This window comes from Cyprinus carpio, chromosome A22, assembly GCF_018340385.1.
Source record: "Cyprinus carpio isolate SPL01 chromosome A22, ASM1834038v1, whole genome shotgun sequence".
In the NCBI taxonomy this organism is placed as follows: Eukaryota; Metazoa; Chordata; class Actinopteri; order Cypriniformes; family Cyprinidae; genus Cyprinus; species Cyprinus carpio.
The window spans coordinates 19,627,930-19,650,373 of NC_056593.1; the positions used below are offsets into that span (position 1 = coordinate 19,627,930).

Sequence of the window (22,444 nt, forward strand, 5' to 3'; positions counted from 1 at the left end):
ACCAGCCTTTTTCACTGTTATCCTTTTGCCCATCAGCCAAGTGTATCGATCATTACACCAAACTGCGTGTCGAGAACGCAGAGCTGCCGGAGGACGAGGAGAAGAAAAGCATCGATCCTCGTCTGGAGGGAATCGTCAACAAGATGTTCCAGCGCTGCCTGGGAGATCACATGTACAAACAAGCCATCGGCATCGCGCTGGAGACGCGCCGCTTGGACATCTTCGAGAAAACCATCCTGGAATCTGTATGCTGTTTATCTGGACAGTCTTAAATCGAATATTAATAATAGAATGTTAATTTTAGGTTTCAGGACCACTTATCAGATCTTGTCTGGTTTCCTACAGAAAGACGTTGGTGGTTTGCTGGCCTACAGCCTGAAGATCTGCATGTCCCTGATGCAGAACAAGAAGTTTCGTAACGATGTTCTCCGAGTTCTCGTCAAGCTGTACATGAACCTGGAGAAGCCTGACTTCATTAACGTCTGCCAGGTGACCTGTCCTGAACCCGTTGATCTTTATCCTGCTGTGCGTTCAGAGATTCCTCTCTGACAGTGTTGTTTTTCATCGTAGTGTCTGATTTTCCTCGACGACCCTCAAGCTGTGAGCGATATATTGGAGAAGCTTGTGAAGGATGACAACCTCCTGATGGCCTATCAGATCTGCTTTGACCTGTATGAGAGCGCCAGCCAGCAGTTCCTGTCCTCTGTCATTCAGAACCTGCGGACCGTAGGCACACCCATCCCCGCCGTGCCCGGATCCACCAACACCGGCACTGTGCCCACCCAAGAGAAAGACAGGTAGACATCTCACCGCTTCCATATTCATGTATGAGAGAACAATTGATGAATCAGTTTAGAAAATATTAAATCTGTGAGTCTGTGTAATGTAAATCAATGGGTGCCAGAATTTTGACGCTTCAAAAAGCACAAACAGCCATCATGAGAGCGATCCATGTGACCTCAGCAGATGAATCAGTGTCTTACAAAAACAAACAGTCATTTTCTTAACTGTAATTAATTGCTTCTGGCCAGCTGTCATATGTGTTCACGAGAGGGTCAAGTTTACAATGTTACTTTAGCGAAGTGTGCGTGGAAATACCAAAATGCTATTATCACCTTTTGAGACTGTCACATTGCACTGATGTCAGTTAATCAGAGAATATATATTTTTTTAAAGATTTTTTTTTATATATAAAATAAAGACTATTTAACCATGAAATTTGCATTTGCACCCTGAAAAATAACTTTTATTCTTATTTATGTATCTTGACAGTATTTGTGCAATTTTTTTAATTATGCTGTTTTTAATAAAACAAATCATTGTACAATGTTTTCTACTGCAAGACAGTAAAAAAATACATACACAAGGTGGCCGCGGGTCCTTAAAAAGTCTTAAAATGGCTTAAAATTTAGATTCGATGGGTCTTAAATATTTTACTACAAAATATTTCTCCAGTCTGACGGACCCAGTGACTGTTTACAATCATTGGACAGACAGATTTTCCCCCCACTTAGTTACTGCATGCTACAGTTAGCTGACTAGCCTCTTAGCAAGTTTAAATGCAAGTTTACTGAAAAATGGCTCGAGAATTTTACTTGCCTGACCGGACAAATTGCCCGATTAAACTTAAGTGACAAAAAATAACCAGTGAAACATCAAAACATGAGAGTGATTCTTCTGATTTTATTACTTTCAACATAAACAGTGATTGATGATGGATAGTGTATTCTGGTATCAATGTCGCGCTGTTTAGGCCCGCACTGCTGTCCTAGAGACTTTTATGGAGAAATCTAATCAAATGAGTGTATGAAATGAGCAAACGAGCTGAAAGAGACACATAAAGAAACTCACAGAAGAAACATACGGAGGTAAAAAATCTAAATGTTGAGTTTTTTTATTTATAACATGATGTAGTTAAGCAACATACCATGACAAGGGAGCTAACTGCTGAATATTCTCTCGAAATGTTAAATAGATTTTAGTTATATAAACAAGTAGTTAAGTAGACACGTAATTAAGATACTTACATTTTAGACACAAAATTGACTGTTTTGTTCCGTTTCACCCACTAAAATAGTTCCAGCTTCCAAACAAAGATCACAGCAGAAGTATTGCACAGTCTCCAAGCAGCATGCAGTAGTGTTCCTGAATGATTCAGCGTTTTGAACAATCAGTTAATTAAATGACTTAATGACTCACTCATTAAGTGACTTTTTGTGTTTAAAAGTATGTATCCCCCCCCCCCCAACATTTCTTATTTGTATATTCAAAATTGTATTTAAAACCTTAATCTCATAACATCATTTATTGCAATTGTAATTGTGCAATGTTAGTTATTTAATTTGTTTTGGTATCGTTTGGTTTGTGTGAATTGGTTTTGTTTGTATATTTTGATTTTGTATTGGTTTGTGTTGAAATATGTTTAAGACATTTACGGTTTAAAGGTAAATAACATCCTGAGGTTAATATCAAAACTATCTAAATGTAAAAGCTAATAGAACACAGATAAAATATTGCTTTAGAATAAATAATCTTTTTACGTTTAACAATTAATTAAATATTACATTATATGTACATAAAATAATGTGTGATTTGTCTTAAATTTCATATCAGGTGATATTAAAAAGTCTTAAATGTAACTTGTATCTGTAGACACCCTGTATTCAGTAATAAGAGTCATTGAGAATTACAGACGTCACTGCAAAAAATCATAATGGTCCTAAAAATAGGCTTCATTTTCGGTTTAGTTATGGTGAAATCACTTCACTGTAACTCTCATCCTTGAGGGATGTTTAAACAAAAACGTTGAAATCTAAGACGTTTAAATAAGACGATTTAGAACATGAATAAAATGTGTTGTTATTGTTTCAGTGATGTGATGGAGACGGAGGATAAAGCTGGCAGTTCTCCTGCTGGAAAGACTGCTGATGTGGTGAGGCATCACTTTCAGACTTTTAGCTCATCAGGTATATCATGCTTGTAGAAACACGTTTAATTGTTTTTTTTCTTTAAATAGAAGAGTGAGCCAAAAGACCAGAACTCAAAAATGATCAAAATACTAAGTGGTGAAATGGCCATTGAGCTGCACCTTCAGTTCCTCATTCGAAACAACAACGCAGATCTGATGATCCTCAAAAACACGAAGGTGAGAAACCAGCTCGTGGACTGATTAAAGAGCCTAATGGGCTTTGATATCGGCTCAAGTAAATCCCAGTCGTAGGTATTCTCCACTTCATAAGCTTAGTATATTTATATTCCTGACTCATTTCAGGATGCGGTACGAAATTCGGTGTGTCACACAGCGACGGTCATAGCAAACTCATTCATGCACACGGGAACAACAAGTGACCAGTTCCTACGGTAAAGTACATTCGCTAATGGAAATGTGGCCTCTTGTTACTGATAACAAGAAAACAGATTATGATAATTGTCAATTTATTTTACAGAGAGAATTTGGAGTGGCTGGCAAGAGCAACTAACTGGGCCAAATTCACAGCAACAGCCAGTCTTGGTGTCATACACAAGGTTAGCACTTTCATAAATGCTCAAGGCACTTTCCACAAAAAAAAAAAAAAGAAGAAGTTTGGTGTTTCTTGTAGATGTTTGTTTGCTTTTGTTTTTTTTTTACATGTTTGTGTGCTTATTTTGCTTTAGATGTTCACTTTTAGGATGTTTGTTTGCTTTAGTTTTTGGTGTTTGTTTGCATTCATGTTTGTTTGCTTTTGTTTTGAATTTAAGATGCTTGTTTGTTATATTTTAGTGTATTTTTGTTTGCTTTTGTTTCAAATGTTTGTGTGATTTGTTTAGTTTTAGATTTAAGATGTTTTTGTTTGTTAGTTTGTTTTAGATGTTTTTTGTGTATTTAGATATTTGTTTTAGATGTTTGTAGTGAGAACTATTAAAAATAGTTTAACACTAGTAATTATAATTAATTAAAACCTTTTTTTTTTTTTTTTTTTTTTTTAATAAAATAGTGTTTGTTTGTTTGTTTGTTTTTTTGCCTGTCCAGAGATCAACTTTTGGCGTATTGAATTGATTCAGTTCAGTTTATTGTTGTTATTACATGACTTTATTCCATTACAATTTTTTTTTCATATTTTATTTTTTTTTTGGTATTTTATGTTGCTTGTGGAAATTTCTTCATTAAAAAACATAAAAAAAAAAAATAATGTCTTTACTATTTTATTTTCATTTGTTAAATTTACTTGCCTTTGTGTCCAGGGCCATGAAAAGGAGGCACTACAGTTAATGGCGACTTACCTGCCCAAAGACACCTCACCTGGATCAGCCTATCAGGAAGGAGGAGGGCTATATGCCCTCGGGCTGATCCATGCTAACCACGGAGGGGATATCATTGACTACCTTCTGAGCCAGCTCAAGAATGCCAGTAATGACGTACGTGCATAATCTAATTCAAATAAAGTTTTGCAGCACTGCAACTCCAAAAAACAGGAATAGTTCTTTATATTCTCTTTTTTTTGTCTTCCAGATTGTTCGTCATGGTGGTGCTCTGGGTCTCGGGTTAGCTGCCCTGGGCACTGCTCGCCAAGACGTCTACGATCTGCTCAAGTCAAACCTCTATCAAGATGATGCAGTAACAGGCATGTTCAACATCTATACCTAACTTATTTTCACCTGACTTTGGCACCTTTAGTAAATCTTTATCAGTAGTTTTCATGAAGGCAAGCAGCACTGTTTCTATTGGTTGAATTTTGGGCATCATGGGAATCAGGTTTTAATGGGCAACACTCAGTCTGTAATTCTATGTCAAGCTCGCTGATGTTAATTGGTGTTGTCACAGGAGAGGCGGCTGGTCTTGCTCTGGGGCTGGTGATGTTGGGCTCAAAGTCGGCTCAGGCCATTGAGGACATGGTGGGCTACGCTCAGGAGACCCAGCATGAGAAGATCCTGCGTGGACTGGCTGTCGGCATCGCAATGGTGATGTACGGAAGGATGGAGGAGGCCGACGCTCTAATTGAGAGTCTGTGTAGAGATAAGGTGAGCACGGAGTTTATTTTTTTATTTTATTTATACATAAATGAAAAAACAAAACAAATATACATATATAAGTTCAAAATTATTTTTTCACTTACCATTAATTGCATCCTCCTTCATGAAACTGTAATATTTCATACCATTTTTAGGTTGTTTGAAATGATGCTAATTGTGTCTCTAACAGGCAGAATAAATTCTTTGCAGTCTTAACTGTTTCCAGAAGGCTTTGTTTATTCTGTGAATACATTAACTGTGTGGCTTGCAGTGCAGACAGCACACTGAGCTTCTGTTTTATCTCACTGTCCCGCCAGGACCCCATCCTGCGCCGCTCGGGAATGTACACAGTGGCCATGGCGTACTGCGGCTCGGGGAACAACAAAGCCATCCGACGACTGCTGCACGTGGCTGTGAGTCTTACATTTAAATATTGCAAACAATAAATATTATCAGATGCAAACACATATAAGGGTCATCCCTCAATTACAAGAAAGAAAAAAGGGTTCGATTGTAACGTTTTTTAGTTATTTAAAAAAAAAAAAAAAACATTTTTAAGTAAATTTAACTTATGGAAAAGGGAAAAAAAGTGTTTTAAAATCAGCGGTAGACACATATAATATAATTATTTAAAAACTTTTTACTAACATCTTTGTCAGGGCAGCAGAGTGACATTGAAAATCAGGAATATCATTTAAAAATGTATGGTGTGGGCTTTATTAGCTTAGATATCATTAAACATTATAGATAAATGTTATTAGGTCAGGATTTTTAGAATTCTGAATAAAAAGGCAATAGTCTGATTTTCATTTTGGAATGTGTGATGATTAAATTTAAATGATTTATATTAAAAAATACAAATATTAATAGAGAGGAAAAAACTTAAACATTATACATAGTGTAACTTTAGTGTAGCTTGCTTTCTCTCTTTCTTTTTGAGATCTATTTTTGTGTTGAGCAGGGCATCTGTCCTGCATTTCCTGCAGGTGGCGACATTTCCATAAGTGCTTTTGTACTTGCTCAGGCAGTTAAATGTATATATACAATGGCAGGAAAATAACCTGCATGCCAAACAGAGTTAAAGTTAGTCATTGATCACTGAGGGATTGAGAGTTGGCTTGCGTGAGGACTAAAAGGCTAACAGGATGGATGTTGATATTGTGTATATGTGGGAGATCCTATTTATTAGAATTTGAAACTGTATTCCAAAGAAGATGCATTTAGTTTAGAACATTTTATCCACCCTTATGTCCACTTAATTATGACATTGTGATAGAAGAAAATAAGCAAAATATTTCCTCTCTGATTTCTCGTCCCTCTTGCTTCAGGTAAGTGACGTGAACGATGATGTTCGGAGGGCTGCTGTCGAGTCCATTGGATTAATCTTGTTCAGGTATGGCCCTGTCTGTCTTCACCTGTCTCTCTCTCTCTCTCTCTCTCTCTCTCTCTCTCTCTCTCTCATCAACGTCTATCGTCGTCTCTTCCTGCGCTTCATTATAAACAGACCTCATCGGGATGAGCCTCTCTGAGATTGCTTGCCAGTAGCCGTGATTAATCAGCCCTTAATGTATACACAGACGAGATTCCACCCATACCTCTGATCCAGATGTGTTCAGAGTGTCTCCTGAAGTGCTTGCTCCTAGCTGTTGATTTTGGTCCCATTAAGAGATGGATCACTTCCTCCTAACACACCCTGTGGCACTTGCTTTATAGTCAGTGACAGTTTTGCCATCCGTTTGTCCCTCTACCTTGTGCTTCTGCATTGAGTACATGTCGTCAGACCAGCAGAGGTAATGGAGATTTCTGTCATATTCCCTTATGCAGTACTTCAACCAGAAATTAGTTATCATTTACTCCCTATTGTCATTCTGTTTACCTTTATGCATTTTGGCGAACCTAAAAATACATATTTTCAAAACCAGACCCTAATCTGGTTTAGGTTCATGTCCATTACACACTCAAAATAGGCATTCTTGAGTTCAAAACATCTGGATGTTGAGTAAATCTCAAAATAGCCAGCACTGATCATGGATCAATCTAAATTGCAACATTTGTTGACCTCAAAAATCACCAGTTTCAGGACAAAAATACTTTGAAGTAGTAGAGTTTAATCATAGGCCCAACCACAAATCTCAATCAAGAACAGCTTGCACCTTTAAACATCCTGCATGCAAGGGTAGAACATGTTGTGTTGTCCCATATTCTTCTCTTTCTTTTTTTATTATTTTGCCGGCAGTAAGTTCCCCCTCAGATGCAGCCAAGTAGAACTGGTGAACTATTTTAAGCCCTAAAAAGGCCATGCGATATTCCCATGATCAGTTGTCAGTAAAAAAATAAAAAATCTATATAAATCCTTCCTGTGTTTAGAGAGTGTACAGAGCTGCAACAATTCAACAGGTTCCTGTCGTCTGTCCCACAGGCCCCTATCCCTTCAGTACATGCATATCACAACTGCACACCTCCTTTTTTTTTTGTGGGTGTTGATTTATCGCTCACTATAACTGCGAATGGAATGTTTTCACTATAAGAACATACAATAAAACATAGAAGGTTTTTCTTCATAGGAATGCATTTTTCACAACTTCAAAGTAGCACCGTCGACATACTGTATGTTGCAATCATGAACTGTAAGCATTAACCAGAATTAACACTTCTTAGCTATTTTATCTGGAAAGCAAAAGTTCTGAAGAATCTTGAAAAATATCAGTATCTACAAATAGTTATTTTTCACATGTATAAAAGCACTTTTGATTCAAGAGCCGTCTACAGACATAAAAAAAAGGTCCTGCCGTAATTTAGTGAAGCATTTATTCATTTTCTTGTATACAGAAGGTAAGTGGAAGTGTGATTTATTTGAGACTTGTGCTTATCTTGACAAGGTGTCTTATTTTGGCTTCACATTGTAGACCCCGTCTGCTAACTTTGGGATGTGCAAAAACAGTCCTCTCTTTGCCGTAAGTGCTGTTTGTTTTCACAGTACTGCCAGTTATTAGGCTGGCCATTACTTTCACTCCCCAAAGCTATTTTTTTGTCTTCTGGGGGTTCTTAGACATTCATGTCATGTGCCATTCTATCTGCCAATCCAAGGCTTTAAGATGGAGCATTACATTGACCATTTTATGCAGTCCTTCTGAACTCCTTTTAGACCACATCTCATGGGTTCCCATGAGAACTTATAGCCTTTTGGCACTGAAAGACTGGCACATCTGTAACTTGGCTTCTTATCTGAAGTGTGTCAGATATGCTACACGTGGCTTATGTGTTCGTCAGGTTTGCAGTCTTCGTTGTCTGCAAGGAGCAACATGTTCAACGTGATGTTTGCAGAGGTCTGCAGGTTCGTGGGACGATTTGAGAGGAGAGGACTCTGATAACTTACAGGGCTGACTCCGTTCTTCATGCTGTGTTTCATGAACCGCTTTGAGTTTTCGGTCACCGATGACCGAAAAGTAATTCTGCTTCTCCGTTGCATTTTCGGAGTCTTTACACGTCTGTAGTTGCAGGTGATGTAGCGCCTAAAGGCCTGCCTGAACGTCCCGTTGAACAGTGTATAAACCAGGGGGTTGATTCCCGACGAAATGTAGCCCACCCATTGAAAGATATCCAACAGTCGTTCCACTAGTTTACTGTTGCACCCTTGACAGAGTACAGAAGTCACATTGGTAATGAAGAAAGGACACCACATCACAACAAACAACATGAAAACAATCCCCAGAACCTTTGACGCCTTTTGTTCATTGCTCAAGTTTTGCATGGACCTCTTTCCCATGGTGGACATCCTGCGGAGAGGGACCTCATCTCTTGTAATGGGACGCAGTGTTCGGTCCCTTTTAATTCCATTTGCAGTGGCCACTTTCACAGGTGAAGAGAGACCCGGCAGTTCCTGGTGGAAGATGGTGGAAATGCTGGGCCTTGCAGCTCCCGATCTCAAAAGATAGGCCTTTTTCCGCAGTACTTGGATTGTCAGCAAGTAGATAATCATCATAATTGTAAGAGGTATGAAGAAAGCTGTCAAAGACCCATACACCTTGAAGTCCCCGAATCCTTCTGGCGACAACAGACAGGTGTGGTTGTTGTTGAAGGTGATGTTTGGATGGTCGAAGACTTGTAGCCCTTTGATTGGAATAGGTATTGCAATACCTGATGGACAAAGACCAATCGTTAAATTGAGCAAGGGATAAGGTTGAAATGATCAAGCCAATTAAAATTGATTTCACACATGTCCAGTCTTGCTTCAAGAGAGCCAAATTCTTACAGTTTAACTTCAGCTCTAATTAAGCACACCTTAACCTGCTAAACATGATTCACGGGATTATTTTAAAAGTTAGTAAAAGGCAGTTGGAGCAATTTGGAGTCAATATTGTAGTAATCAAGACCAGATTTCATGTATCCCAAATAGGCATGGGCATTACATAATAAATATCATGAAAAAATATCACTGTTTCAAGGTATTGCGATTAGAGCTCTAACATATATATTGTTTTTTAAATGTCTGGATAAAAAAAAAAAAAAACTCTCTCTCTCTATATATATATGTATATGTATATATATATATATATATATATATATATATATATATATACATACACATACTGTATATATAACTGAACACAATATATTTTGTTTTTAAGAAACATAGGACATTTTGGAACCGTATACATGTCAGGCTAAATAATTAAAATCAATAATTGAATTCTTCTTAATTAAATTAAGTGATGTAATTTAAGTGATGCAGTCACTTAAGTTAGATTATAATTGAAGTTAATTAATAAAATTCATGTTTAAAAAAAAACGTCATTAAAACTACAAGTCAACCAGGTTTTTGGAGACATGCTCGCTTTCTATACATTCATCTTTCATTTCAAGTTAAGATGCAGGAATGTTCCTGGATTAAGTTTGGAGTGGTGATGTACGAGGATGTGTGCACATACACACATAAAGAAAGAGAGCGTGCGAGTGACACACACACACACACACACACACACACACATAAAGAATGAGAGCGTGCGAGTGACACACACTCAAGGTGTTTCTAAGTTTGACATTTTTTGTTTTTTGGATGTGTTTGTTTTTTGTTTTTTTAATGTATTGATTTTGGATTGATTTTATAGATGTGATGAGGGCTAAATAAAATTTTTGTACAAAATCGCAAAAATGTAGTACTTTAGCCTGCTATTCCTTGCTCTGTGAAGTAATGTGAGGAAGGAAACTAGCTGACGATAGCTAGTCAATAGCTAGCCATGTTATCTGCCTTGGTAGCAAGCCAAAAATAGTATTTATTTCAACACTGAAACAAACAGTGGGTCTCTGTCTTGATTGGGGGTGAAAGAGGGAGAAATAAAGATGACACAGATATATAGTTTATGTTTGACCTGGAAGTATTTATTTAGCGATCGGCGCTGAAACGTCATCTGTACGGAACATCATTGAAACGTCATCTGTACGGAACATCATTGAAACGTCATCTGTACGGAACATCATTGAAACGTCATCTGTACGGGACATCATTGTGTACGGAACATGGTTAGTCTACATTACCTGAAAAATTCCCATATGACAGACTTCGTCTTTTTCAACGGGGGAAAAAGTTCCAGGGGTTCACCTCCTTCGGCCGTCATCCTACACATAGGTGACTCTCACTGACTGCTTGCACCAACCGGAGGAGGAGGGGTCATATGACTCGTTACACTCTTCGCTGCACACAACTGAGGGAGTCCTGCACTTTCCGTCTTTGACGACACGTAAAACATTTTTTGTGGTTTTGAAACCGTGACTTTTCCAAACTGCGGTATACCTTGAAACCGGTTATTGCCCCATGCCAAATCCCAAAGTAAAGCATTTACACTGTCTGAATCATTCAGACCCGCATCAAGTCTCTTGTCTTGACTCACACTCAACCTCCTTCTGATCTCATTCTTGAATTTGAGTCAGCCTCTGTTGGTCTGGGCCTGGACTTGGACCTAAGTGAGCTGGTCTCGTTGGAGTTAAACTCTACAGGAAGGTGGATATCCAGGAGCATTATTGGACACCAGTGGACTAGGTTATTGCATAGTCAGGCATCTCCTTTGTAAATGCCTGCCCACTTGATAGTATTTTTTGTGCTTTTGTCAGTTATTTTTTTTTTTTTTTTTTTTAAGGAATGCTACTAGTTGGTGGATTGCCTGACTGATCTAGTTCAGCTTATCTAGGGTTCATCTGATCCCGATTAGGGTCTTGAGAGGTGTTCACATATGAAGTGCAATTAAAAACAGCAGGAGATGTCTTTGTTGTGGATCTTTTGTGTTGTGTAACAAGTGGAATAGCATATACATTTGCCATTCATTACTAATAATAGCTGTTCAGGGCTCTAGAGTGTGGTTTGTTTGTATGGAAATTGAATATAGTTTCTCAATGATGCGACTAAAAAAAAAAATCAGAGGTCGCACCGGTGCAACCAGCTGCACATGCAACCTAATTTCCTCTGCGACTCTGAAAGTCTCCCTGTGCTTCAACAACAGACACTAGAGCTCTGCATTTCAGCCCGAGCCCGAAGAGCCCCCTACTGTTTTACGCCCCTCGAGCCAGGCTTTGGGACAATTTTCACATCATAGTTTTGACGCGGGCTGGGCATCCTGCCTAATTGCTGCGCTGGTGGAAACAACACGAGACCGTGCTTCCGCGACTGTCAAGAACGACTGGACGGTGTTTAGTGTACCGCAGCAACGGTATGGTGTGCGCTGTCAGCGCAGCTGAAAAGTTCTGCATTCAGGGATTATGATTATAATGAAAGTTTTTTGGTTTTTGATTTGTTTTATTTGGTTTAGTAGTCATTTAAAGCTTTCTATAGATATATTTAGCATGTCTATAGATATACAGTATTTATCATTTAGGCATGTGTTCACTGAATGTCTTTTTTTTGTACTCCTGTTAAAGACGACACGACAGAAAGCGCAACGTTTTGTTCATATTGTGAGTGTACACAAATAAAAGTCCCTTTGCAGTTACGAATGATGTATTACTCTTATCTTTATGTGCAAAAATGACAGCGTATCTACTGAAAAAATACAAGTGATCACGCTGTCGCCTTCATGTCCTGAAGCGTCTCCGCACAAAGTATCGGATATAGTGCACATTTATCTGGGTCTAACGAAATATAATCACTTTGCTGTTACATACAAACCTGAACTATTTTAATAGCTGAAACAGTAGTATAATCTGTTTAGGGACTGTTTAGCTGTTCAAATCAGACACTAGAGCATCCCTTCATTCAGACACAGTGGAAGATCTGATCAAAATCAGTGTAGAGGGGCCAAGTCTGGAAGATTTTGATGCTAGAGAGAGTGTGGCCAGCTGGTTTAGCCAAGGCCAAAGCAAGAGAGAAAACTACAGGCCCAGGGGCATGTGACTGCAATGGAGGATAGTTCATAAGACATTGAGTCATGAGATGTTCAGTTTGAAGCCCTTAAAACACTAAATTTAGATTTTTATCTTTTATTTCACTAAATTTTTAATTTCATTTATCTTGAGATGTTTTAAGCTTAAATTTCAGCTCAGTGAAGCACTTTAAGCACCAACACTTTTTCAGTAAGTTACCTTTGTTGTAGAATTGTGCTTCAAATAAAGAACATTGTTGACCAGATTGTTAGTTTATCATTTAGGCTACAATTCAATATTGCCTATATGGACAGCGATTAAAAAAAAAAAAAAAAAACAAACAAGTGGGTGTTAAATGCGATGCAGTCGAAAATTTGGGTGCACCTAACTTTTGTGCTGGTGCACCTAAGAAAAAAGTTAGGCGCACCAGTGCAACCAGTGCCAAAAGTTAGTCTAGAGCCCTGCTGTAACACATCTTGGACTTGATTTCTCTCACTTCAAGTATGTATAACCATCATTTTTTTTTCTCTCTGTAAAACTGCTTTGTCAGAGGTGAGAATATGTGAAGTCGTTCTCAGGAGTGCACAGGGACTTGGTGTTCATGGTCTGTGTTGAAGTAGCACAGCACGTGGCCTGCCTTTCATGGTGATGAAACGACTTCATGATTCCAGAACCATGCGTTGAGCTCGTCCAAACAACACTGCTTAAGTCATCGTCTGGACTGATGTTAACGAGCAGAAATCGCGAGGTGTTTACTTTCGTTCCTCCCCCCACAAGCCAGCGTCCATGTATAAATTAAACCCGATCATTAAAAGTAAATCTTTTTGCTTGTATAAACGGAAGCTCACTGGTCAGTCAATGACATGAGATAAATTAAATTTGTGCATATGCAACTTTTCCAGAGACAAGTGTTCAGATCATTGATTGATTTGGCGTTTAAGGACTGGATTTTGCCACATTTGTATAAAGCTGTAATTTTACATTTTATTAAATGTAGGTAATGAAACACTAGATTTGAGTTTGTTCCCATTTTTGAAACCATATAAGTCTCTTCATCTTCTGGAAGGAAATTGTGGCATTTGTGTTTATAAAATTGAAAATGGAAATTCCCTGCATCTGTAAAGGCAATATATCCTTTTGTTTTTATAGTAGATGTGAATATATATATAAAGGATTAGTTCGCAATTGTTTATAAAGGACAAGACTCAAGATTATTCCAGATGCTTCCAGGAGGAAAATACTGAACATGTAATACATTTTTCAAAGTGTTTTTTCATCATTGGACTTACCTATAGAGATTAGCCAGACCAGTGCGATTTTAGCCAGTGCTTTGGATCTGGACTTGAACTGGCTGTGCTGGATTGGTTTCTTGATCGCAATGTAGCGGTCGAGGGAGATGGCACACAGGTGCATGATGGAGGCAGTTGAGAACAAGACATCCAGAAAGAGCCAGATAGGGCACAGGAAATCTGCAAGGGGCCATCTGGAGTCTGAAATATGAAGAGAATATTAAGCACTAATCAGTGGGCTGTCTGAATTTAAATTTGGACCAACTCTAAGACCTTTTTGTCATTTTGTGATTGGACACACACATTTTAAAGACATCTTTTCAACATTATTTCATGCATGCTAACTTAGCAAGACTTTCATCAGAGTAAGTGCGCCATTCAATGTTTCCGGAAAAATCCAGCCCTATCCTGTTGTCTTAAATACTCAAAACTAGTATTAACTGCTCATTTCTCCTTTTTAGACACCCATGAAGAACTTCAGATAAGTCGAACATGTCCTAAATCACAGATCATTCATAGTGATCCTGACTGTTTGATAGTGATGAAAGGGGAAAGAAGTGAATTACATTGAACAAACAATACGCTAAAATGTTTTTGATAATCCTTCAGTCGATTGTTTATGCGTTAACCACAATGTTTCCTGACACATCAGATTCACTTTAAATGTAAATGGTGTAGACTGGTTTTTCTTGTTTATTATGTCTTGTTTGGACATGCACATAAATGCATTACTTAAAATTCATCCCAGCCTTTGCATCTTTTCTTGTATTTAATGGTTCTTAACATTTATTAAATAAATGGATACAAGCTTGAGTTTAAAGGGGTCATATGATGCGATTTTAAGTTTTCCTTTCTCTTTGGAGTGTTACAAGCTCTTGGTGCATAAAGATCTATAAAGTTGCAAAGACTAAAGTCTCAAATACCAAGAGATATACTTTATCAAAGTTACTTTATAAAAGTTACGCGCTGTATATGAGAACTGAGGAAGTGGAGTGCGTGCGCGAGAGAGAGAACACTTCTTTCAGCAAGATTCCACCTATCCTGCCTTCACTAACTTTAAGTTAATCAACAACGAATTGTGACTCCCGGGAAAAACGGGACGTCTGGTTGCCTTATCCCTACCCCTTCAGGTGCTGAGGCCACTGTTTCAGATCGCTAGTTCGCGTTTTTGTAGTCTATTCATCCACTGCGGCTGCTATACTGACTAGATATGCAAATGCCCCTTATCCCATCACAATCCAATGACAGGGACGCACATTTTGAAGGACAATAGTCTATAGGATGCATTTTGAATGTCCGGTAGTCCTCAAATAACATTATAGTTCAGTCTCGTCTAGTTAACGAAGACGCGGCATAAATTTCGTCATAATTTCGTCATCAGATATTATTTTTAGCTCGTCAACGTGTCATCTTAGTCACAGAAAAAATGTTTGTTAATGAATATTTTTCATCGTTGTCATTAACGAACTTCACCCTCTTAAAAACAATATTAAAATAAAATGTTTTGAAACTGTTATAAGCTGTTAAAGTTTCATACTAAAATAAATAAATAAATCCTGAGAACAAAGAACAGAGCAGCAAGTGTATGGAACACAAATATTATTGGACTGATGAACTAATGCTGCTTTTCACATGTGTTAAAAAACCCAACAGGGCCTTGTGTAGGCTAATGCAAAATAAAAACAGGTAAACATATATAGCAGTTAGTGTGAGCCTTGGTCCTGTTTTCCTATGCTGAGCTCCATTATCTTGGAAGTGTACTGCATCACCATAAGTTGCACACTTGCTTCGGAGTGATCAAAACTCAAGCGATTGTGAGAGGGGCAGAGCACGTTGTTCATATGCGAGAATATATGCTTGCAGAGGTATGTCGACCCAAACACTGTCAGCAAAGCCAAAGCAACTCGTTTGAGACAGCAGAATTTCTCTGGCAATGATGTCCAGCATGTGAAAATGCAAGATCCTTGTTTGTTCACTGCTGTGGTTTCCAACTCTTTGCACAGTTCTACAAATTTGTTCGTCCACAGTGCTGAATTCTTGAACTCAATTAGCTGCATTTCCAAGTCCCGTGTATCCATCCACTCTATCAGAGATTCATCAAACTCATGTCCATCGAAGCTTTCAGGCTTAATCAAAAAAGAGAACATGGGTCCATATTTTTGAAAGTCCCCAAATCGTGTTGTGAACTCCGATTCAAGTTCGGAAATGTATTTGGATATCTCACCCGTGTTAATGCTGCACTGCGTGGACAGCTCCCGTATATGTTTGAAAAATTTGTAATGTGGAGGTAGTAATATCTCTTGACAAGATTGCTTTTTTTTGGAGAGATTGTAGATTGTGTTTAGATGTTGTTCATGTTTGTTTGTTCTGCACCTGTCTGAGATTTAGCTCGTTGAAGTGGCCTGTGATATCGGTGAGAAACATAAGTTTCAAAACCCACGTCTCATCTTCGAGTTCAGCGTAGACTTGGCCTTTTTCAGCCAGGAAGGCTTTAATACTGTCAAAGCAGCCAACAAACCTCTCTAAAACTTTACCACGGCTTAGCCACCTTACTGCCGAATGGAGAGGAATATCTTTGTACGTGCAATCCATTTCCTCAAGAAGGGACTGGAACTGTCAGTGCGTGAGGGAATATCACTTTACTATGAAATTGACAATCTTCACAACTGTAGCCATGACTTAATTAAGATCTGAATTTGACATTTTTGCATAGAGGTTTTCTTGATGTATTATGCAGTGTAATTTTATTATAGGGTGACCCACTTTTTTCTCAATTATTTTGACAGCTCCTTTCTGTTTGCCGACCATGGCGGGAGTGCCATCTGATGTCATTGCAAAAAAATTTCTGACATCAACCCCTCGCTACTCAAAATGCTCAATGAAAGATTTGGCAATGTCTTCACCTTTTCTGCCATTTCTTCTATGATTGTGTGTTTGTTTGTGGATGAATCGGGTATTATCTCTGCGCTAGAGAGGAAAGCATCCTTAATGTAGTCTCTATCTTTGAATGGCTTTCCGTGTTTAGCGTATTCTCTTTGTTTGGATGGCTTTCCGTGTTTAGCAATCCAATGAGCAATTCGGTAGCTTGCTTCAGTAGCATTGTTTTTTTTGTTTTCGCCATTTGTGGAAGTTCAGCACCACGGTGATGGACTCGATCGACCTGTATCTGTCTGATCAGTAACAGGCTAAAATTGTTTTTTGTTTCAAAGTGGCAATAATTACTAATAATGCAGCACACAACATTTTCTAAGGGTTATTAGTGCAAACGGCACAATCTTTTTGAAAAACAAATCCATATTCTTCTCTCCAAGACGGCTGAAATGACCAAACATCAACTTTTGCTTTCTTTTGCGTCGCCATTTGTCATCAACTTTTGCTTTCTTTTGCGTCGCCATTTGTTAACCTCGCCTGAAGTTCAGCACCACGGTGAGGGAAAGTTGCATTTTGTAAAAACCTTTTGGGTCTCAGTTTTTTTACACTAGGTGCTTCTATTTCACATTATTTTTAGGGTTTATTGGGTTATTTGTCATGTCATGTCTCATCTCTAAGCTTGTGTGTGTGTGAGCAGACCTCCATGGTTTGGAGAGCCTGTAAGCAGATGTTGAAAACTGGCACTGGTCAGATCACCCCTCTTTACTAAACAGATCCTCTTAGATGCTCCTCACAGAGGGCTACATTATTGCCAGCTGGGCTTTCTGAAGCTTTCTGAATCCAGCATGTTTTTTGCAGTCATTTTGGAGCTAAATTAATTTAACCAGCATGACATTCACATTTATAACATGCATTTGATGACTCTATTCTGTATTTGCTTGGGATTTTTTTTTTTTTTGTAGAAACACTAGGTTAAATCGACTAGGTAGTTTTTCCCAATCACAGGGACTTTTAATCTTTTAAACATTTAAAGTAATCTTTTATTCCAACAGCCATTGTTGCCCAGTAGATTATAAATGTTGAATCTGAAAATAATTCTGTAGAGTGTAAATGTAATAGGAATCCAAGGGTAAAAGATTTCCAAAACATTTTGCAATGCAAATTTGCGGTGTTTATCACAGGGCCTGAATTTTGTTTTGGAAAATGGGGGGGGATTCCCCCTTTAGGTGGCTTTTATGGGGGGGATTTTTTTTTTTTCATTTGTGGGTGAAGTTAGAGTATTTCAAACTCTGCATTGAATTTAACTAAAACAGACAAGTAAACAGTCAGTAAGAAAATAAGAATAGATAAATGACAAGCAATGGCACAAACAAATACCAAAAGATAGAACTAAAATTAATTGTGCTTTTCAGTTTTTCAGTTAGGTATAACCGTAATATTCAGGTACAGAAATACCACAGAAACTGAATAATCTATGCTTGTGCTAACACTGGTTAGTCTTCAATGTATAAGTAAACATAAATGTCAGACAGCAACCGGTTCGTTTAGGCTTGTTGTCTCTTTAAGACCTCATGCACGGATCAAACTGTTACACAAGTTTTGTTTCTCAATTGTTTACATTCACTTTATAGCCTATATGCGACAATGTTTAGTATAAATCAACTGTTTATGTGAATACTCATCAAGATGGGCATTTTGACATGATTTTATATGTATTTGGCCATTTATGCACAATAAGGCGCAATGCAACTTCATTCTGTAGTTGCACGCTCACAGATGCAGCTCTATGTGGGCAAGCTTTGGGTGTGAGCTCGCAGAAAAGGCTCTCACAAAGAGTGCGCAAGTTGAATGTTTCAGATTGTAAGACTTAAAAGCATGTGCAAATGATACATTCCGTCATCTGTCCCGAGCGTCTTTCAAGCTGAAGTATTTGCAGGAATTTCCTGCCTTACAATTACAGAAACTGCGGGAATCAGTTGAATTGTGTGCAATCCCACGCCGAAATTCAAGCCCTGGATCAACAGATAGCCACTTGGTTTGAAAGTTATACTGTGCGAGTCAATTTTTGCCAAATTTTATGCACGTAAACACTTAAATATATAAAATATCACAAGCCCCTCCTATAAACAGTTTTGGGTGATGGCTCAAAGGGATAGTTCAGTTGCGTCTAATCTGATATTGTCTTTAGAAAACTTCATGGAGAAATTAATAGCACATAAAAAAAAAAAAAAATGTCTCACCCACAAAATCTAAGTGAACATATTCACTCTATCGTCCAGCCCAAGTTCCTATATAGACTTACAGGTAAGTGTGCCCTTTCTTCCTGAAAGCAAAATAAAGAGACACTCTGCTCCACCACACTTTAGGTTTGCACTGCCAAGTCTCAACTTCCTCATGTAAATATTTCTCTCGTTCCAGAGAAACACATTTGTGGTGTGCTCTCCATAGTAGGCTTTTGTTTTTAGCCTTGCTGCTTTATCAAGCACTGTAGACTTTCACAGTGTTCGCTCATTGCTTTTTCATGGCTTTAACTTCAGTGCCGGTCTTCACCTGGTCCACAGATGTGGATGTGGCCGTTGGTGGACGTTTGGTTTTAATGTTTTGGCAAGCACATCTTACCTCCACAGGACTGAAACCTTTGAATTACTCCAGTTGGTAAAGGTTGCCTTTATTTTTATGATTACATTTAATCACAGGTTATTATGTGGTGAATTCACGTCTAGAGTTACTGCTGTCTTGGTCAATAAATTGTGGCACTCACACATTGTATTATGTACCCCTTTCTCCAAAGGTAATTTGATTTAATTACCTGTCAGTGTTCATGATGTCTGGTAAGCTTCAGCTGTTTGGTGAAACCTTTCTTTCTCTTTCTGTGTTCAGCTACTTAAAGGTTGTCTTTGAGGCTTTCGACAAATACAACCAACAAAAGCCCACCCTTCCCATCTTTACATTTGGGTTCTGTTTTCTCCCAGCCTCTCAAACACAGTGTTTGACCATTTCTTTTGGATGAATAGCATCTGTTAAGAGATTTTCCAGGACAAATGACTGGACTAATCTGGATTACATTATCAGATTCCAAAAATAAGGAACTTGTAATTAGATTTTTAACTTTAAAGTCAGATAGCTATTTAATTTTAAAAAGTGTTTTCTCAACATTTCAACATCACATCAAATACTGGTGAACACGTTAATTTTTATTTACCCTGCTGTTCCTTCATGAACCCCAGTTTGGGAAACCTTGACGTAATGTAATGTTTAGTGCACGTTATGTTGTTAATAACAACAAATGTCATATATGTTCTTACTCTTTGTGTTTTTATGTCAGTATGGTACAAGATCATGTTATTTAAATCAATGTGATAAAATGGTTAATGGATTACGTTAATGACTACAGTTTGTAAGTAACCTACCCAGCACTGTTAAAGGGATGGCTCACCCTAAAAATGCAGGGTCGTTTATTCACTCTCATGTCGTTCCAAAGCTTGGACTGCATTGATGTGAAGGTGAGCAAATAATGACAGAATTTTATTGCTGAATTGCTCCTTTAAGGTTCTTGTTTGAGAGCCAAATTATGATGTAGTAAACAAGTTCTGGTTCACCTAAAGTGGTGATGTGCACAGACAAGGTGCAGCAAATAGAGGTTCCATAAATGTCATCAGATCTATTTAATGAGAAATAATGGACCGGCTGGAGTATTTGGCATTGGAACTGAAAGCCAAGCTGGCATAAGAACGACGATAGTAGTAGCTTGGCAGATGTTGTATAGTTTGAAACTTGTGAGGCATGTTTACTCCAGAAATGTTTCGAAGAGCGCTTGACTTCTGTGTGTATTCATTCTGTCAGTGCAGGGAAACGAAACATGGTGTTTATCACTTTATTTAATGTGATTTTAGTGTAATTCTGAGAAACCTTTAGACATTTTAAAATCTCTGTGGAATATACTTAATTAATACTCTACAGATTCCATCTGGTTTAGAACTTGGACTGTCATTCAACCCTAATGCTGCCACTTAACACGTCATAAGGACGTGTTTTTGTATTTTCTAATAACTTCTGCAATAAACAGTCCTCCATAATCAATGTTAAGGTTACTTACGGAACAGCACAGTCACCAGAGCGATGGGCATGACTAGCAGTCCCACCAGCAGATCGGCCACAGCCAGAGACATCAGGAAGAAGTTAGTGGCGTTCTGCAGTTTTCTCTCCAGTGACACTGCCAGAATGACCAGGATGTTTCCACCAATGGTGGGGATGATGACCAGAAGGATGAGCAGTGCGGCCCAACGGAGTTGTTCTCCAGGCTGGAGGGATTCCAAGTCCTCACTCCCTGTTTGGTTGAGCTCCGGCGTGGATGAAACACTATTGCTAGCCATTCTGCTTTGGATAGTTGTGCTTTTGTTTTTTCCGTGGGGTCGTCCAGCATTGTCACAGACTCCCTCCGATCCGAGGGTGGTGGGACATTCAAATTCCAGTAATGCACATTTGTTTGCTTGCAAGAATCCAATTTATTGAGCAAAAGAGTTTCCAAAGAATTCCCCTCCAAATTATTATCTCCAGATGGAATCAGCGCTTGGATCGGTCACATGGTAGCTGAGGTATTGCCCATCTTTATTCTGCCACTGTGCTTTGACACTCCTGCAAATATAAATAAATAAATATAAACATTACAATGGAAATCCCATCATTCAAAAAAAAAAAAAAAAACAACAACCAAAAAAAAACAAAAACAGTATCTTTAGACAACATTTGATAAATAAGATTTTCTCGTCATGTGATTAGCCGTATGTGTTCCAGGCCATGTTCGTAATTAAGCAAGGAAGTAGCTATCAGTAATGATCTGTGAGTGTTGACCATATGAAGTCATTTGTGTTCCTATCTAGTTCAATCAGTCGCGGCAGATGACTTCATAAACAATGTTTTTGTTTTCAGGATAATTAGGGTTTCATAACTTCATTATTTTGAAATGGCTCCTTCTGTCATAACATTATGTAATGAGCATCACAAAATAGACAAATGTTGTATAATGTGTTGTCGATTTTTAAAAAAAAAAATATTAACTGTGGTAATGAAATATAGGAAAAATCTGAAATGTATAGAAAAACTCTTGTAGAATATTAACATGAATTGTACTTAGATTTTGAATTTTTTTCAGCTCTGTGATGTAGACAATTGTATTTCCCCTACCAGCTTTACCACAGTTTGAAGTTTTTTCCCCTATTATAAGCTAAAAATAATTAATCAAAAAACATTTTTTTTAATCAAATTACATTTTAACTACATATTTTCTAAATTTAAAATGGTTCTTAATAAATTAAACGTTTTTTTTTTTTTTTCCCTGATGAAAAAATTATGAAAATTGAGTATATTTGTTTCTACTTACCTTAAACTCAAACCTGAAGATTAACTTAATTCCATATTATTCATCGTTGTATTTTTTCCCGTCTTTTAAGCAAGTGAAACAAGTGCTTCTTCACTAAACGTTCTTCAGATTGCAGCTTCTCTCATTTTTTATGTACTCACAAAAAGTACATTGCGATGACTGAATTCTGTGTGGGAACGGATCCAGATATTATCTCTCTTTTCAGCTTCATGCTGAGGAATGTACTTGTTGTTGAGCAGCTGGCATCACCTACCGTGATCACCGGTTTCAAACTTCACTATTCCTCTAACCCTTTCTCTCTCATTCTGCCTCTGCTAACTGACTCGCTCTGCTTCTCTCTCTCTCTCTCTCTCTCTCTCGCTCTCTCTCTCTCTCGCTCTCTCTCTCATCTCTCTCTCTCTCTCTCTTTCTCTCATGAGTTAAACCTCTCTCACTCGGATCGCTCATGAGTTAACACTGGAGGAAGGGATGAAGTGATCCTGGACACTCATTTTCTTGTGGACAGCGAAGCCGCTGTTTATTTTTCTCATTCATAGTTTTTCTGTAACTTAATTCATCCTTTTTT

At 38.0% G+C, this 22,444-nt stretch overlaps 2 protein-coding genes across 3 annotated transcripts in view; one reads left to right on the forward strand and one right to left on the reverse strand.

Moving 5' to 3' along the window:
- LOC109057098 (26S proteasome non-ATPase regulatory subunit 1) overlaps nt 1–22,444 on the forward strand; it is a 47,970-nt gene that overhangs the window by 4,546 nt on the left and 20,980 nt on the right. Inside the window, exons 5-16 of one of the 2 annotated variants that reach the window (XM_042712204.1) lie at nt 37–245; nt 346–489; nt 571–797; nt 2,872–2,932; nt 3,017–3,145; nt 3,272–3,360; nt 3,447–3,525; nt 4,222–4,395; nt 4,490–4,601; nt 4,802–4,998; nt 5,307–5,402; nt 6,318–6,382. In XM_042712204.1, the coding sequence (XP_042568138.1) occupies nt 37–245; nt 346–489; nt 571–797; nt 2,872–2,932; nt 3,017–3,145; nt 3,272–3,360; nt 3,447–3,525; nt 4,222–4,395; nt 4,490–4,601; nt 4,802–4,998; nt 5,307–5,402; nt 6,318–6,382 (1,582 nt within the window). The remainder of the gene's footprint in view (nt 1–36; nt 246–345; nt 490–570; nt 798–2,871; nt 2,933–3,016; nt 3,146–3,271; nt 3,361–3,446; nt 3,526–4,221; nt 4,396–4,489; nt 4,602–4,801; nt 4,999–5,306; nt 5,403–6,317; nt 6,383–22,444) is intronic. The other variant, XM_042712205.1, reaches the window with a different exon arrangement.
- On the reverse strand, nt 7,937–22,200 carry LOC109057087 (5-hydroxytryptamine (serotonin) receptor 2B, G protein-coupled). The gene is made up of 4 exons (XM_042712207.1): nt 21,880–22,200; nt 20,596–21,134; nt 13,629–13,829; nt 7,937–9,126 (listed from the first exon to the last, which is right to left on the reverse strand). Exons 2-4 carry the CDS (start codon nt 20,870–20,872, stop codon nt 8,234–8,236), a joined length of 1,371 nt encoding a protein of 456 aa, XP_042568141.1. The 5' UTR covers nt 20,873–21,134; nt 21,880–22,200; the 3' UTR covers nt 7,937–8,233.

Coding starts and splice junctions, on each gene's coding strand:
- LOC109057087 (XM_042712207.1), bottom strand. CDS start 20,872: ATGGCTAGCAATAGTGTTTCATCCACGCCGGAGCTCAACCAAACAGGG. Junction 13,830..20,595: donor TCTGGTGACTGTGCTGTTCC/GTAAGTAACCTT, acceptor TTCATATTTCAG/ACTCCAGATGGCCCCTTGCA. Junction 9,127..13,628: donor GGTCTGGCTAATCTCTATAG/GTAAGTCCAATG, acceptor TTTGTCCATCAG/GTATTGCAATACCTATTCCA.